Source organism: Lachancea lanzarotensis, scaffold LALA0S05, assembly GCF_000938715.1.
Source record: "Lachancea lanzarotensis genome assembly LALA0, scaffold LALA0S05, whole genome shotgun sequence".
NCBI classification, from domain to species: Eukaryota; Fungi; Ascomycota; class Saccharomycetes; order Saccharomycetales; family Saccharomycetaceae; genus Lachancea; species Lachancea lanzarotensis.
Window position 1 is genome coordinate 476864 of NW_019212883.1, and position 16944 is coordinate 493807.

The following is a 16944-nucleotide window of genomic DNA, read 5'->3' on the forward strand; positions in this document are numbered from 1 at the left end:
TGGAATGGTCATCTCATGGGTCAATAGTCATTTTTTACGTGGCTACTTGAATTATCAACTCTTCCGCAGTCTTGGCCAAAGTTGCAGAGACGATTGCAGGACACGGCCGTGAAGCTTTGACCAGTCTAGCTAGCTTCATGACGACGGGGATTAAGCTAGGTTCGTCGAAGCATACTATACCTCAATTTTGTCGTCAAACATGAAAGAAATGGCATTCTCCACGCAAGAACTCTTTATTCTAGCTATCGAGAAGTTTCGATGTAATCACTTTGATCTGAATAAGTTACCAGTTTACACTTGAGAACAACGGGAGGCAGTACCAATGGTATACGACGTTATTTTTTGCCAAGCCACTTTCAGACGGAATTAAGACATTTGGTATAAGATCGCGGATTGCGTTCCGAGTCGGAAGTTTATCATACTAGCAGTTTGCCACATTTAGCGAAACGTTCGTCTTATTTCCGCGGAACGAGTTTTTAGCACACTGAAGCGATCAAGGACAAACGAAACCTATAAAAGTGCCAAGATGCAGACATAGTAGACACTGTCTTTGAATTTCTAGGGACAAAATCAGAAAAGCATTAATCCTACAGTTTTTCATTTAAAAAATGTCCAAATCGTACTTCATCTCAGGTGGTAACCGTGGTATCGGATTCGCTCTTGTCAAGTTGCTTAGCTCCGAATCGTCAAACATCGTAGTTGCCGGTGCCCGTAATGTGGGAGGCGCCACCGAATTGAAAAAATGGGCCGATTTGCATAAAAACGTAAAGATTGTGTCGTTGGACGTTTCCACTGCAGAAAGCAACGAAGAGGCTGCCAAAGAAACCGCTCGTATTTTGCCAGACGGGCTTGACGTACTGGTCGCCAATGCAGGTATCATGAAGTCTTCTGGACCTCTTTTGGGCAACAGTGACGAATCATTCCTGGAACAGTTCACAGTTAACACTTTGGGGCCTATCAGGCTCCTTCGCGCTTTCAAATCTTTGCTGGACAGAAAGGCGACCAAACAATTTGCTGTTATTTCTTCTGTGGGAGGTTCTTTGACCAGTAACCTCACTTTACCGTTTTCGACCTCCGGCTACGGTGTTTCGAAAGCTGGAATTAACATTGCAATGATCAATCTGAACAAAGAACTGGGCCCAGAGGGATACAAGATCGTGGTTGTGCACCCAGGTTTTGTAAGCACCGATATGGGTAACACGGCCTTGAACGATAAAGAGCTTATGGAAACACTTGGGGATGCACTCAAGAATTTCCCACCTATCACGCCCGAAGAGTCGGCAGAAGCTATCAGCAAGAACATCTTAGAGAAATTGCCAGAAGTTGCAGGCAAGTTCATCTCCTACAATGGATCTGAAATTCCATGGTAATCGAACCTCAGATTTAGCTTAAAAGCTTGCAAAATATGCATAAATAATACTGAAACCTACAGCTTTCATGACTTTACAAATCCGACAGTGGAATAGTGCATGTTCGTCGAATATCCTCTAGCAACATGGCTGTTGTATGTTACCGCTCTAAGGTAAGGAAGGCTGAAGAATCTAGCGAACTACGCGTATAGTCGACATTTCACACACGAAATCATGTTTGCTGGGCTGTGGTCCCGGAATGAACATATTTTGAGTGAATCATTTACACTGCTTTGAACTAAATGCTCGACAAACGGCCAATAGAAGGCGACATTAACTCCGAGAGTATTTTCGAGACTACGTCAGTGTGCTTCCAATAAGTTAGGAAATATCACTCGATAGGATTTTGTGAAAGCCATTGAAATTTCATGGGTGGGCTTTGAGATACCTTCGTTTCACGTCGCAGGTCTAAGGCAGCACGTACCGGTAAGATCCTGTGTTTTTTTTTATACAGCAATCATCATTCATTATGAAGCTACATACGAAATTTGGAACCATCTTAAATACGGGCTTTTACCCTCGCCTGAACAATCACAGATATCAAGTCTCTTGACGAGGGTTCGGCATGTCCTGTCGGTGTCGTTCTCTAGTTACTTTAAGACTGTCATTTAGCACTTAAGCGTGACCTTTTTTCTAGACTATAGAAAACAAAAATTACATTTTACCTAATACGAGCGCAAGTGGTTTAGTGGTAAAATCCAACGTTGCCATCGTTGGGCCCCCGGTTCGATTCCGGGCTTGCGCAATCTTTTTACGATTCACTTCAAAAATGGGTTCCATTCCATCTACGATATAAATCCTACAATTCTAGAAAACATTTGAATAGATGTCAGAAGGTTTCATTGAAAGAGAGAGCATTCTGATTGCACCAAAGCCATAAGGAGTTTATCAATAATCTTGACACAATGTTTTGGTCATCTAAATCGGGAATCAGTTCTAATTATTCCTACTCTTCCTCGCCTACCTTTACAGCAGAGCCCTGGAACGTCCACACAGGTAGACCAAAAAGTTCGAGTTCGTCTTCCGCCAGCTCCGCCAGCTCTAAAGTTTCCATATTCATCTTTGACAAGAACCAGTTTGAAAACAACCTGTTAACCGCGGGAGCTATTAAATCACGGTCTTCAAGTCGAGATAAACAATTTATCAGAAGCGCGTACGATGTGCTACGAGCGCAGGTGAGCCATCTGGCCAAACTCAAACACCCAAACGTTTTGGCGCTTATCGAGCCCTTAGAGGAGCATTCCAAAAACTTTATGTTTGTTTCAGAGTATGTGACCGGCAGCGTAGAATCCTCTGTCCTGGATGTTAAGCCCGAGGAAAATTATGAGGGTTTGACCATGTCGAGCTCAGGAGACGTAATTACGCAACGCGGCATCCAACAAATATCACAGGGTCTTGATTTCATCCACAACCGTGCAGGCTCGGTTCTTCTGGATCTCAGACCCGCCTCTGTGCTGGTCAACGAAAACTCCGACTGGAAGCTGTCCGGATTCGGACATCTTGCAAAACTGCCATCAGGGTCTAATACGGGCCAGTACAGTCCGGATTTCGATCCAAGATACGCTCCTTTCATGCATATTCCTCTTGATTACAGCGCTCCAGAACTGATACTAGAGAACATGCTGTCCCCAAGAAACGACTACTTTTCGCTGGGTTTGTTGATATACTTCCTGTACTACAAAACGCATCTGTTTTCTTGCAGAGATTATATCAGAGACTACAAGGAAGAATACAGCAAATACGAAAGAGATTTGCTACGGCAAACTCCAGACAGATTCTTTAGCAAGGTGCCAGAAAAACTGAGATTCAGCATGTCTAAATTGATGAATAGAGACGTTTTTTCGAGGTTTGATAATATACAGGAGTTTCTGGAAACCGACTTCTTCCATGATCCTTTGGTGAAGACCCTGACCTTTTTAGACGACCTACCCACCAAAGATTCCCAAGAGAGGGGAATATACTTGAACGGGCTACTGGAAATTTTACCTCAATTCCCATCTCAACTATTGCAGCGGAAGTTTCTGCCTGTATTGCTACATTTGCTCGATCAAGTGTGTTCATCAGATGCAATAGTAACTCAGGATCTCAACACGCTTGTGACGTTGATCTCGAAAATTGGTTCAACTTTGTCACAGCTGTCGTTTCAAGAAAAGGTTTATCCCCATCTTGTGTCAAAAGACAGCTTTAGCCGTTTGCTAGAGCATGCAACAGCAAGCTTGATTGAAAACATAGCTATTCTGCACAACAAGATCAAATCTGATGCTTTCATGAGTGAGCTTTTGAAGCCCTTATGTACGCATGTTTTCTCCACCATCAGTGGAGAAAGTGCTGTGGTGTTACAGGAATCCCTTATGGGAAAACTCGATGTTCTACTGAAAGCGTTCGATTTCGCAACCGTGAAGAATTTCCTATTCAGTCTATTATCGAAGCTTTTTGTCAAGACCACCAGTCTCACGGTAAAAACTTCATGTGTCGATAGCTTTCGAACCATGATTGAACGCAAGGCAATTGATAAATTTACTTGCATTGACGATTTATTACCCTTATTTAAGTCCATGAAGACCAGGGACCCTCGTATCCTTATGAAGTCCCTCCAATTACTCTCCTTGCTACCGGGTCTGATAGAGAATGAGCAAGCATTGATAGAGCAGCTTCTTCCATTACTTTGGGAGTTCTCCATGGCCACGACGTTGAAAACTGCACAGTACACGCAGTTCACAAATGTTATCAACAAGATAAGTGCTGACATACAGCGCGCTCACTTAGTAAAACTTGAAGCTTCTAATGGAAGAGAGGCCAATTTTGACAATGTCATTGAGAAGCCGGTTCTAAAGCTACAGGATCCAGATTTGGAGGCATCGCACAAAATAGGTGTTCCCGCGATCCAGCCAAAGACTCAGCATGCATTACACCAAAAAGCGATGTCCAAACCGCTTCCCCAACCTCTGCCAAAACCCACAATCTCCACCAACAAGGCAACATTGAGCCCAGCACCCTTGACGGCTACCCCAAGACCAAAAGCCAAGCCGCCTTCGAGACCATTAATATTGACTAAAGGCTCAGCACCCGCTTCAGCTGCTTCTCGACACACTGCCCCACCTCTCAAATCCAATAATATCAAAAATACAACTGAAGATGTTGACGATTTTGATGACTTTGTATCGTCTACTCAATCAACAAGTAGCCTTCCATCGGCTAACACGTCAGCAAATACCACTAGTGCTTTTCCACCCGGGTTTTCGATGACCATGCAACCGCTTAAGAACTCAGCTGCACGCCAGAAAAGTCCGGTAATTCCTGGCGAGAATACTTCTCTCATATAGAGTGCTGGAAAGAACCGAGGTTTGGATGGAAAATTTAGGAGCAACAAATACGCCGACAAACTCGAGAACTAACTTTCAAGTGATCTGCAAGAGCGTCGATGCAGAGGCCCGTCAGCATCGTTCGAACCTGTCCTGTGAACACTTGACGTTTAAAGATCACATTATAGTTACCTGTCATCGTAAAATACCACACGTGATCTTTATCACGTGAGCCGTATATAGTGTCCTATACGGAAATTTAAATTTATTGGTGAAAACCCATCTTGAATATGAGATACAACGGAAATATCGAATCGAACCATTCAAGCACATATTTAAATACATCGCATCAAACCACAAGGGTCGTCTTCTGGTAGGAAACTTTCTCCTTTAATATATTTATTTGTTCTTCTTTTCACTTGTGGGAACTTCTGGGCTATTTCAAGGTATTGCGGAGGCCCTTTCTTCGTGCAAATAAACCCATCTTTTCCGAAGAATTTCTGTTGACAGGTCATTTCAACTCGAAATCAGATAATCAGCTATATTTATTGACAGAATGAGAGCCTCGACCAGAGTGAACGTGACGAATAGGCTATTTATGACTACTTTTCTGGTGGCCTTTTCGTCTGTAGCGTTGAGTTCAGCGATACCGTGTCCGGCACACACTTTGGACTCTGACTCTCCACTAGCAGCTGTGGAGCAGAAAGAGAAGCTAGAAAAGGAGAAGCTCGAGAGAATGTCGAGACCGGCTTAAGGGAGGACCGGTTCATTAAAAGGACCTTAAAGGAAAATACAATCATAGGTGATGTCAAACTGGCAAAATACTATTATTTAAACATTGGATTTGGGATCGATCCACGAGTTCCAATCCTCATGCGTGCAGGTGCTCGCTCGAGATGATACATGGGAAACATTTTTTTTTTTTCGAGGATGGGCAAGCTCACAGAACAATATTCAATTGTTCACATTACTTAGCATACTTAGGACCACTCGAAGCTGTAAATAGAAACAATAGTAATTTATTATATTCATCACATAATCTGTTCTAATCAAGGGATACCTGGCCAGTGGGAATTTCGTTACGTTACGTTCTGTGTTTACCAGCACCTCTCGAACCAACTTTGAGAATGTATCAAAATGTAAGTCGTCAAGCCAGTCGAGCATATGAACCGCTTAAGAGAACTCACTAATGGGATCTGAACGATCTCGAGTGAAGGCTTGATTTCGAGGCATCAGTCATGTGATTTCCCAATATCACCTTTTCTTAGTGTGTCGCACTGACTGTTACCCTCCCACGTTATAACTGGAATATCAAAAGTTACATGACGTCCAAGTTTTCTTGACCTTTCCTTCAACGTTGAAACCAGCCTGAAATCAGACCATAGTCGGTCTTTTACTAGTACTTTGAGCCCCAACCAATGTCTTATGATGACCCCGAACCGCTGGAGACCGGAGGAGACGCTCCTTTGGTGCCTCCAGCCTTAGAAGGCGCACCCACAGAAGAGACGAAACTTGCGGCAGCCGAGACAGATGCCCTTGATGATGAAGAGGAAGAAGAAGATGACCGCGAAGAAAGTCTGTATTCACATGAAGAAGAACGTGATGCTGCGGAGAAAGAAGATAGTGCTACTCCCGAGATTCAAACGGCCACTGTCGAAGATGCAAATGAGGGTCAAATCGGAGCAGAAACGCAAGACGTAGATTCGGCTGCGATTGACGAAATAAGTAACGACACTGGTGAAATTGGAGATGCCACTCTATCCAGGACTTTATCTAATACGGTTGTGGATGTGGTACCAGAGACGGAAGCCGTTACTGAAGTGAGTGATTTGACACCCGACATTCAACCTTCAAACGAACAAATCACGGATGTACAACAGCAAGCAGAAGAAGGGCAACTCCAGACTTTTAAAGATGCTGAAACTACCGAACAACTTACAGAGGTGACTAAACCGGAACAACCAGTGGTGGATGAAGAAGCAGCAATTGAAAATGCGGCTTTGGAACCAGATGCATCTGAGTCTAACGGAAACGAAGATTCCGACGAAAATAAATCATCATCGTCATCATCATCATCATCGTCATCACCCGATGCAGAAGCCCCCTCTTCTGATTCTCAAAAATTCAACGTCAACAATTATGATAGAGATGCAGAGAACGTGGACTACGACTTGCTCCAAAGACAAGCAACTTTAATCTTGGATAGCCAAATTCTGGATAGACCACAATTCCAGCGTCTTTCAGACCCAGAGAAGATTAGCGCTATAGTCGCATTGCTCAGTTCTGATGTGGAGACTGGTCTCCCACGCCGCACAGCCCCAGTTTCTCACGATTCTACAGCGGAGGATGGAGAAAATAGACCCAATCTATTTCAACCAATGTCTGTTGTTGAGCGCAAACGCTACAATGACTATCTGAAAGGTGAAAACAGAATCACCGAAATTCAAAATATTCCACCTAAATCGCGTTTGTTCATTGGAAATTTGCCGTTGAAAAACGTTGCTAAAGATGACCTATTCCGCATTTTCTCGCCATACGGACATATCTACCAAATCAACATAAAAAATGCATTTGGCTTCATCCAGTATGACAACCCACAATCCGTGAGAGCTGCCATAGCAGGCGAGTCAAATGAAATCAATTTTGGCAAGAAGTTGATCCTCGAGATTTCATCTTCCAACAGCAGGCCTCAGTATGATCACGGTGATCATGGCACCAACAGCAGTTCTACTTTTATCTCCTCTTCCAAACGTCCGTTCGAAGAAGAAGAAGAAGAAGACGAGGAAGATCTTTACAACGAGAGCCAAAAAAGAGGTAAAAGGCGGGTTCCGGAATGTCAGATTTACGTCAAAAGAACTGCTGATAGGTCTTACGCCAATGATGTTTTTGCAAGATTTAGGCAACGCACTGGTTTAGAAACCGACATGATCTTCTTGAAGCCTCGTATGGAGTTGCGTAAAATGATTAACGATGCGGCTTACGAAGGCGTTTGGGGTGTGGTACTGGTAAACAAAACTAGGAACGTCGACATTCAAACGTTTTACAAAGGTGCTCAGGGAGAGACCAAATTTGATGAATATGCTAGTGTATCGTGTGAAGATGCGATTGCAATTTTTAACAACTTGAAAGGTTCCAGAAACAGCTCTCTCAACATTGCTCCCCAACAACCAGTTCCTCAGCAACAATACTATGGTGGCTACCATGCAGCCCCTGCACCGGTTCCTCCGCACCAGGGACAGGCCTATATGCAACAGGCTTACGGAGCAATGGCACCAACACCTCAGGCGTATGGTGCAACTGTACCTCCTCCTCCTGCTATGGCACAAAACTACCCATACCAAGGACACCCAGTTACTGGACCTGCCCCACATATATCTCAGCAGCCGGGAATGGCTCCCCCAATGGGCCCCATTCCTCAAATGGATCAACAACAGCTATTGTCGGCAATTCAAAATCTGCCACCCAACGTTGTATCAAATCTATTATCCATGGCGCAACAACAACCTCAGCAGCAACAACAGCTTCTTGGAATAATCCAGTCGATGCAGCCTCAGGGCCAGGCTCAGGGATCTCCACCCGCTCCTATTTCGTACGGTGGATTTCAGCAAATGCCCATGGTGAATACACCCGTGCATCATCAACCGCAGCACCAAGCCCCGCCTCCTCCTCCACATCACACTCAGCCACAAGATCCTTACGGTTCTGGGCCGAAAAATCCTCCTTCTCAGAACCCTGTTCCTCAACAACAGTCTCCTTCAATGTCTGGTAACAATAATGTCCAAAGTCTTCTTGACAGTTTGGCGCAACTGCAGCAAAAGTAATTGCTGCATCTACTGTAGCTCTACAGAAGTGAAACGTCCTTTGTTTTGAGGGTATTTTAAAAATCCAGGACCTGGGAAACACCGATGTTTTCACACCAAAGGTGTGTTGCTGTTCTTACAATTCTCCCGCGAAACAGCGGTATGTATGTGTGGCTTTCGCACTCATTTCTTGTCAACTCTGAACTCTTGAAGTGCTCTTTTCATCTCTTTTGTCGGTATCATTCGCCTTCTGGCCTTTCTAGTGCCATCTCTCGGCCATCTACAACCATATTCACTTTGTACTTCTATCGCTGTGACGTACTCAGTATCTCAGTAAGTAAATGGGCTGCCAGCGGGCTCTCTGAAAAGCCCATGTTTTTGTCCATTTCTTCTACAACTCGAAATGGGGGGAAGATTTGTACCATTGCTTTCCCATACCTGATTCTTACATTCCATTCAGCTACCAATAGACTGCTTGTAAGATTTAGCCGCCGAGGTCTCGCTGACATAATCACATTTGAAGCCGCGAGTACCTATGATATTACTCAATTAAAGTACTCGTGAAATTACAGAAAATTGTGATCACGTGATTTCAACCCCTATTTTTCTTTCGCTTAAGACTATATATACTAGTAAAAAAAGTAAGTGTTAACTTGCAGATACCCGAAGTCTCGAAAAGCACGGAGGTTGAACACATCCAAAACGTAGTTTTCAAGGCCTATAAGTGTGTTCCTCTGTGAGAATTCATTGACCGTACTGTTCCCAGATCAAATTGGCTACTTTGAACCGAGAAAATCCCGTAAGACTCGGTTTTTTTAACGGTGAGTTTAAGGTAAGATGAGCTTAACGTTTGATGTAAAAACGGTTAACATTAATGGAAGTTCGCATCGAATACTTTTGCAGAACGAGAACGGTCCCTGTGCTTTGTTAGCACTCTGCAACGTGCTTCTACTTTCGCCTCAGTTAATGCAGCAGGCAGGTCCCCTACTGGACTTGGTCTCGAGAAGCAACGAAGTAGGACTCCATGAGATTATTACCACATTAGCCAACATCGGGGTTCAAGTGCCACGCGGTGTGAGTTCAGACGTAGATAGACTGCTACAACTGCTGCCACAATTGCACACAGGTCTGTCAATCAATCCGATTTTTAATGGATCATTTCAAGACGGAGACGAAATGGCTCTTTTTCGACTTTTCAACGTGAGCATTGTGCATGGATGGCTTGCAGATTATGCCGGTGATCCATTGCAATACCAACATGTTTCTAACTACTCGTATGAGGGAGCTCAAAACGCCTTGATCGCGGCCTATGATATCCAGCACGGAAACATCGCCGAAACACAGGAAAACGCAGCAGCAGTTCAAGATTCGAATTTTATAAAGTCTTTTTTGGCAAGATCTGCTACGCAGCTAACGGAATGCGGCCTGGATCATATGAAGGAAGTACTTTTGGAGAATTCGTACGCCGTCATGTTCCGCAATGATCATTTCGCAACCATTTGCAAAAGTAATAACCAGCTATTCACCTTAGTGACAGATTTGGGTTTCAAGAATGATACTCAGGTCGTGTGGCAATCGTTAAAATCCGTAAATGGTTCCCAAGACACTTTTTTCACTGGCAATTTCCTCCCTGCAATGTTCAATCGCACGTCTACACAGGGTAGTTCTTTGGTACCAGGAGCCAGAGGTTCTTCCAATAATCCTTTTGCAGATCCTGCAGCTTCGCAACATGCGAGTGGTCCAGAAAATGACCCAAATTTCATGACGGATGAGCAGTATGCCCGCCAACTACAGGAGCAGGAAGATGCTCGGGTGGCCAGAAGTATGCAACGTAACTATGAAGATACCAGAGCCTCGAGAAACGAGAATTCGGGGACCGCGAAAAAGGGCAAAGAGTCGAAGAAAAAGGGTCCCAAAACTCGAAAACGCGATAAACTTAAAAAGAGCTGTGTTTTAATGTAAACAAGAAGCCAGAGGCGGGGTGGAAAAGTGTTGAAAGACATGGGACGATATTTTGGTCCTGGAAAGCTTTCGATCGGGACAAAAGAATTCCCTGAGTCGCCAGAAAAGAGCAGAATGACAGACCAAAGCAAATGAACAAAAAATAAAAAAGCAAAAGCAAGCTCAGGACAAAGCAGAGATCCTGTATAAAATCACTCACATTTTCAATGTATTTCAAGAAACAGCTGAATCACCAACAAAATGGAGTCAAAATGTCAAACGTCAGTGTTGTTTCCAAGTGTCACACCCGTATACTATGACAGTAATTCCATCCACATTCATATTTCCAGGGGGGGCAAAGAAACAACCTGTTACATTTACAAACGTAAGAGCTTCAAGAACCCAAGTCTTAAGCTTGATTGGAAGCCTGGTAGCAAGTCCAAGAGAGATTTAGTGGTTTCTGTTTATTTTAAGCGCTCCTCAGTGTTTTTTACCGTTAATTTACACCGTTCTTTTGGAAATTTTGGAACGATTCGATGACAAGCTCCGATTACGAAACTTTCCGTAAGGTTTCTTTCAAAATCGAAGATGCCGAAGGCGATGGAGTGCAATTCCTGATCGGGAGGGCGAGCTTGAAAGATCCGGAACGATTCGATCGGGAAAACAATTTTTTGTTTCATGAAAAGAGTCTCAGCAAGAAGCACGCTATGTTGTGCATTAAACGGCTTTTCCCAGCTGATCAAGACCCATACGTTCCTTTACTAGACCAATTCCGCATTTCTGTGCAAGACTTGGGCTCTACTCACGGTTTGGTGGACTTGCAGTCACAGGACGCTGACGCTAAAGTCATCGACTTGAAAAATGGTGAAAGATTTGGTCTTATCAAACTTTACCAACCGGTAGCAGCCGGACAATCGCGTGGTGCCAAATTGAAGTTTCAGATAAGCCTTAAAAGTAATGAATTTCGTCCAGATGCTGAGAGCTTGGATTTGGTGTTGAATAACGTGACGTACGAGGACAGCCCATTTACCAGTAGACCTTCTACGACGAGACGTACCGAAGACGAAGATTTGTCAAGTTCTTGTTCGTCTTCTGATTTGAATTTTAGTGAAGACCTTGATTTGCATTTAGACACATACGAACGGGGAAGTTTCACGCCCAAAGACGACACCTTCGAAAAACAAGAAAGTTCTTTGAAAACTAGCACTGGTGAAGATGGAACTACTTTCGAACGTCCATTAGATGTACAGGTTCTGTTAGAAGACGATGATGACGGTGTGAGTAGTTGTGGCTCTGTCCAAGATGAGATCGATGAAGATATTGTTGAGTTAGTTGAAGAGAACGAGGGTCCCACAAGCTCTTCGGACCTTGTTATCACCATCACCGATCAATCGCCCGCAAAACGTGTACCTACGGCAGAAGTAAGTATCTCTCGTGACGTGACACCTCAGTGCTACGATTGTGCTACGGCCGTTGAAGTGCAGGAAGAAGACGAGTGTGAACTTTCATCTATCAATGATGATGTTTTCGATAAGCAAATTCGTAAGAGAGGTTATGAGGAACAAGAAGATGAAGATGAAATCGTTAGTATCAATGAAGTCAAGCGTTCAAAGACGACACCGATTCCAGATACGGCCCCAGGCGTCATCAAGGCTGATACAAGACAGGTTTTTATTGGTGGTATGATTGGCTTTCTGGCAGGATCAGTTGGTACATTGGGTTTGTTAGTCGGGATCGCTAACATGGGTTAATGATTTCTTTCCACGGGTTTTCTTTATATATGGCACTTTTTTAACGTACACTTACTTGACTTCAGCTGTTGTAAGCTAATGCAATTTGAAATAGAATTATGAGTGAATTCGGACGGTGAAGATGTAAAGACAGTTTAGACTTGCGACGTGTGAGCTGTAACATTTTTCAAACGAATGTGAAACAAGCTGACGAAAAAATGCTTCCAGGGCGAGAAACGTATAAGCTGCCGAATAATTGTCTCTGAACATCGGTCAATGCTCTAAGCTCGATTCATCAAGAAGGCATTTTCTCGTCATGGTTCCGTCTATTGATGAGGCAAGTAAAGACAACCTTCCTATGGTGATGTTGCCTCCGCCGGTATCTGAAATAAAAATACCCGAACACTCTCAGAAGCGTTACCGAGTTTCGAAACATCGCCACAAGGGAAAGAAATATTCCAGAAAACGTCCGAGAGAAGGAAAACGCTCCACTCTGAGGCTAGAATCTCAATTGTTGACCAAACAAGACAGACTGAAAGTTGTACAGACCGAACGTAACAGGGCTTTTTTTCGTGGTGTCGTTTGCGGATCTTTTCTTGGTTCTGCCTTCAGTTCTTTGGCCATAAAGCTGCTGATCAAGAAATTAATGCCATGACAGCATGAGTTTAAACCTCTCCTTAGCTACTTTGTTGAAAGCGTTGCCTCTTAGCATTTCCTTCGTACCGAGAAGGACCATTTCGAGCATTTGCAGGCCGTTTGTTATAGTCACCCCTGGGTTTTCCTCTCTTAGCGTTTCCAAACAACTTCTCTTTCTCTTCGTCGTTAAGTTCATACTCGAGCAGCTGGGCATCGCCCAGCTCTTTGATGAAATTGAGTAGCTTCGCATTTTCTTCTGCCATGGTTCTTTGTACCAAGTTGAGACTCAGATTGGGGCTGGAATTGTATCTTCCAATCTGGTTCTGAATATTTTGAATAAATTGTTGATCTTTCCTGACATTTTGAAAAGATAATTGCTTGGGTGTCTGCTCTTCTTGTACTCCAAGCTCCAGTTTGTGCTTTTCCCGTTGGTTTGAGATTTTCAAAAGCCACATCTTGCGACGTTCTTCTCTCCACTTTTCGATATCCCCATCTGAAGTCAATGTGATAGATGTGCCTTGAATTTGAACTGGACTTTCTTCCGTTTTGACAACATCCGAAAGTGAGTCATTAGCTCTCGTCTTCACGGCACCATTATCCATTTCTTCAACAGTATTCGTCTCCAGATTCTTTATCTCTTCATCGCTGTTTTCCTGGTAGTTTTCCTTATGATTCTGTGGTTTGTGAGGACTAGAACATGCAGTGGGCTCATGCTGCTTGCCATTTTGAAATCCAGGTGTGAAACTAGCTGGAGTTGGCGCCGGCGCCAGCTGGTTGTAATATGGTGGTACGTATAATGACTGGGGAGCATACTGCTGTGGCTGATGCTGGTAATATCCGTGGTACGAGACCGGGGGTTGACCATGGTGATACCCGTAGCTTGTATATTGTGGATAGTAAGCACTATGTTGTGCCAGATGATGATTGTTGCGATAATGAGAGTTGGAAGGTCCGGCAGAGGATTCATTAATTCCATTTGAACCTGCATTATGATCCAGCATAATACGGCCCGACGATGTCGGTCTCGGAATCGATGAATCGGAATTTTGACCGTTGTAATTCATGGAACTGTGTGTGTCAAAAGTGTAGAAATCTCCAGGCTTTCTAATGGGCTCTGCTGGATCGATATCGATGTCATTATGCGATGAGCTATAGTCACATACCTCATCGCTCTGCTATAATGAGTGAAGCTTTTCCAAACTCTATCACTATCGACGGGTGTGTCACTTCACATCATCGCCTCCATTAAAACTGCCACCGACATCCTGCAAAACAGCAATGGTATAGTCGTAATTATTAGGCAGTGAGCGCACTGTTTGAAATGCCTTTGTGAGCTTTTCAGGCCATTCTTCGAGGCATTTTCCTTGAAGATAATTTTAGAAAGAGGGCACATGTAACATAAATCGTCGTTCAGTCGCATGATGCGTGCAGGACAGTCGAATGTAACTTGATATTGAGCGAGCATTGAGCGAGCATCCGCACTCATTTACCCACAATTGACGCCCTAGATGATCGTATTTGGTATCACTTTTTTTTTATTTCATTCGGTACGGCGAGCATTAACAATGGGCCCAAATTTCTTCGAAATCGACGAAACCCTTTCCTTCAACAACAACCTGATTGAACACAACGATTACCACCATAAGGCACCTCGTTCATCGATCCTAGTGTTTACAGCGAGTATATTCCACTTTGCAAGGTTTTCTGTTCTTGTGAGTTTTTTTTCCAAACGGTGAAACCATTTACAACCAAGCATCGTAGCCCATCTTCAACTAAAAAAACTGGTCAAACATGTCTCAATCTGCTCAAAAAGCCGTTACCCAAAGTGTGATTCGTCGTTATTTGAACAAGGAAACGCTAAAATACGTTTTCACCACGCACTTCTGGGGCCCGGTGTCGAACTTTGGTATTCCACTAGCTGCGATTTATGACTTGAAAAAGGACCCCGAAATGATCTCTGGACCAATGACTACAGCCTTGATCATGTATTCCGGTGTTTTCATGAAATTTGCACTCACGGTGCAGCCCAAGAACTTCTTACTATTCGGCTGTCACGTCGTCAACTCTTTGGCTCAGACGGGCCAGGCAATGCGGTTTGTAAACTACCATTATCTTGGCGGTGCGGAGTCGAAAGCCAAAAATGATGCTGTGGCAGATTCTGCTCCCGCTCCTGCTGTGAAGGAAGAGTGAAATGAACGCACACCCGTATCCCCAATTTTAGCATGTATACTCAATTAATATTCCACAAAATGGGTGTTGTATTGCGATCTGAGAGGCAGTATAGGCTAGTCGAAAAGACCCTTGGGCCTATCTATCTGTGTGGGACCCAACTGATTCTCTTCTGCTTCGTCCTGAGCGTTTCTCTGATCTTTTTGCCGCTGGGCTTTCAGATCCCGTAAAAACTTTCTTTTCTCTTCCTTCAACAAATCTCTCTGATCAAGAAGTGGCGTAGAAGTTGTATTAGCTGCAGATTCCGAGTCGCCGGTGCCCCATTCGATTGTTGTTCGAGTGCGATGCGCCACCGTGCCGCTGTTCTGCTCTTGGTCGAATTGCTTTCTCGAGTGATCCTCTAGATTGTCATCTTCTAACCGTCGTTTCCCGCGAATGGGGTTATTCCACATTCGCTGCCCTTGATTTTCATCATCATCGTTGGTAAACAGAGACTTAGGTTTCAGTGGACTGTGCGTGCTCTCGGTAGAGTTGAACTTGAAGGGACTTTTGTTTTGCAAAGGCGATTTTCGAGGGCTCGTAGCTTTCACGGCCGATTCTCGGAGTGGACTTGTACGTGTGACATTGACTTTAGTACCAGCATTTGGCACACTGTCACTGCTTTCTGTGACTTGAACGAGATCAAGTTCCAGATCGTCTTTGACTAATTCCATGAAAATCGGATCTCCTGGACGACAAAACCAAATGTTAACGTTTTGATTTCCCTTCCAAAAAGCTGCCATATTGACAAAGTTTCTGAAGTCTTTCATGCCAAAAGAAATTGTTTTGGCCAGCGGTCGACTCTTACTGCTTTCGTCGCCTGTCGTTGTGAACAGACAATAATGCTCCAGATCGTTGGTACTGACGATGTTGGTAGCGCGGATTGCATTACGCAGCACGTCGTTATTTTTACTGTATATTGCCTTGGTGAAGGCCGTGAGACCCAGCTTGGAGATCGAGACGTCAACTTTGACCTCTTCCGTCGCGCTGGTGTGACAGCTATCAATAAAATTCTTCAAAAGCTGGAGGTTACAGCATAGATAATTGATTTCATCTTCCGGTGTGAGTGTTCCGCTGGATTTTTTGGTGTTGGATAATATGTCGTTGTTAAAATAGGATTCTGTCAGTTCGCGATTGAAGACTTTAAACATGTCTAATAGCCGCGGATCCAGCTGTTCTTCCTGGTCTTCACAAGATCCCCCGTAAACATCCAGAAAGCGCCATTTATACCTCAAATTAATCACAATTGGGTCGTATTTTATCGGAACTATGTTAGGCACATATTCTTTGACCATCAAGCTCTCGGTGTGTATAGTAATCTGAAATCGATTTGCCAGAGATTCCGGACAAGTTGCACCGTTATGAATAGCTAGCTCTAGTGTCTTGATGTTGTCATTTTCAGGTTTTCGAAAGAGTACACCCAGGACTTTGCCATTGATTTTGAACGAATATAGTTGATGTACTTCAAGCTGTTGATCCTGGACTTGTTGAAGCCCATCTTCCCCGAAAACGGTTTCCTGCGGCCTAAAGTCGTAACTTTCGAAAAAACTGCGCTTGAAACGAGCCTGACTCATTGCGGTGTCAGTGCTATTCATGGATGATACTATGAACTCCCGTTGGGTTATGGAGCATTTGATATCTTCATGTAAAGTGCTCAGATTTTGAAGCACTTTTCTCCAGATAGTATGGTTGTGAGCATTGGAAATGCAGGAGTTGAATATCATATTTTAGAAAAGCTTTGGAGGCTAGATTGGAGCCCCGTTAGCCGCTGTGATAAGACAGATTCAATACCCGATCAACTGTCAAATGATGAATTGGTAGACTCGTTATAAATGATACAAGTTCTTGACACTTTACATAGGATGATGACGATGACGATGACGATGACGATGACGAGGATCTAATGGCGAGTTAACCT

General features: G+C 43.8%; 10 protein-coding genes and 1 non-coding gene across 11 annotated transcripts; 9 read left to right on the forward strand and 2 right to left on the reverse strand.

Moving 5' to 3' along the window:
* Window positions 1-608: 608 nt before the first annotated feature.
* Window positions 609-1370, forward strand: LALA0_S05e05402g (LALA0S05e05402g1_1; the record flags this gene model as incomplete). The annotated part of the gene is made up of 1 exon (XM_022772317.1): window positions 609-1370. One exon carries the CDS (start codon window positions 609-611, stop codon window positions 1368-1370), a length of 762 nt encoding a protein of 253 aa, XP_022628653.1.
* Window positions 1371-2083: 713 nt separating this feature from the next.
* Window positions 2084-2154, forward strand: LALA0_S05e05424r. Its single transcript has one exon. It is a non-coding gene; the product is annotated as a tRNA-Gly (tRNA).
* A 160-nt stretch (window positions 2155-2314) lies between these two features.
* Window positions 2315-4732, forward strand: SCY1 (LALA0S05e05446g1_1; the record flags this gene model as incomplete). Its single annotated transcript, XM_022772318.1, has 1 exon — window positions 2315-4732. One exon carries the CDS (start codon window positions 2315-2317, stop codon window positions 4730-4732), a length of 2418 nt encoding a protein of 805 aa, XP_022628654.1.
* Window positions 4733-5267: 535 nt separating this feature from the next.
* Window positions 5268-5465, forward strand: COA2 (LALA0S05e05468g1_1; the record flags this gene model as incomplete). Its single annotated transcript, XM_022772319.1, has 1 exon — window positions 5268-5465. One exon carries the CDS (start codon window positions 5268-5270, stop codon window positions 5463-5465), a length of 198 nt encoding a protein of 65 aa, XP_022628655.1.
* A 664-nt stretch (window positions 5466-6129) lies between these two features.
* On the forward strand, window positions 6130-8532 carry NAB3 (LALA0S05e05490g1_1; the record flags this gene model as incomplete). The annotated part of the gene is made up of 1 exon (XM_022772320.1): window positions 6130-8532. One exon carries the CDS (start codon window positions 6130-6132, stop codon window positions 8530-8532), a length of 2403 nt encoding a protein of 800 aa, XP_022628656.1.
* An 84-nt stretch (window positions 8533-8616) lies between these two features.
* On the forward strand, window positions 8617-9075 carry LALA0_S05e05512g (LALA0S05e05512g1_1; the record flags this gene model as incomplete). Its single annotated transcript, XM_022772322.1, has 1 exon — window positions 8617-9075. One exon carries the CDS (start codon window positions 8617-8619, stop codon window positions 9073-9075), a length of 459 nt encoding a protein of 152 aa, XP_022628657.1.
* A 273-nt stretch (window positions 9076-9348) lies between these two features.
* On the forward strand, window positions 9349-10473 carry LALA0_S05e05534g (LALA0S05e05534g1_1; the record flags this gene model as incomplete). The annotated part of the gene is made up of 1 exon (XM_022772323.1): window positions 9349-10473. One exon carries the CDS (start codon window positions 9349-9351, stop codon window positions 10471-10473), a length of 1125 nt encoding a protein of 374 aa, XP_022628658.1.
* A 515-nt stretch (window positions 10474-10988) lies between these two features.
* LALA0_S05e05556g (LALA0S05e05556g1_1) lies at window positions 10989-12203 on the forward strand (the record flags this gene model as incomplete). Its single annotated transcript, XM_022772324.1, has 1 exon — window positions 10989-12203. One exon carries the CDS (start codon window positions 10989-10991, stop codon window positions 12201-12203), a length of 1215 nt encoding a protein of 404 aa, XP_022628659.1.
* A 656-nt stretch (window positions 12204-12859) lies between these two features.
* RSA1 (LALA0S05e05578g1_1) lies at window positions 12860-13882 on the reverse strand (the record flags this gene model as incomplete). Its single annotated transcript, XM_022772325.1, has 1 exon — window positions 12860-13882. The coding sequence occupies one exon, from the start codon at window positions 13880-13882 to the stop codon at window positions 12860-12862; it is 1023 nt and encodes a 340-aa protein (XP_022628660.1).
* A 727-nt stretch (window positions 13883-14609) lies between these two features.
* MPC1 (LALA0S05e05600g1_1) lies at window positions 14610-15008 on the forward strand (the record flags this gene model as incomplete). Its single annotated transcript, XM_022772326.1, has 1 exon — window positions 14610-15008. The coding sequence occupies one exon, from the start codon at window positions 14610-14612 to the stop codon at window positions 15006-15008; it is 399 nt and encodes a 132-aa protein (XP_022628661.1).
* Window positions 15009-15103: 95 nt separating this feature from the next.
* Window positions 15104-16750, reverse strand: DDC1 (LALA0S05e05622g1_1; the record flags this gene model as incomplete). Its single annotated transcript, XM_022772327.1, has 1 exon — window positions 15104-16750. The coding sequence occupies one exon, from the start codon at window positions 16748-16750 to the stop codon at window positions 15104-15106; it is 1647 nt and encodes a 548-aa protein (XP_022628662.1).
* Between the last annotated feature and the right edge of the window lie 194 nt (window positions 16751-16944).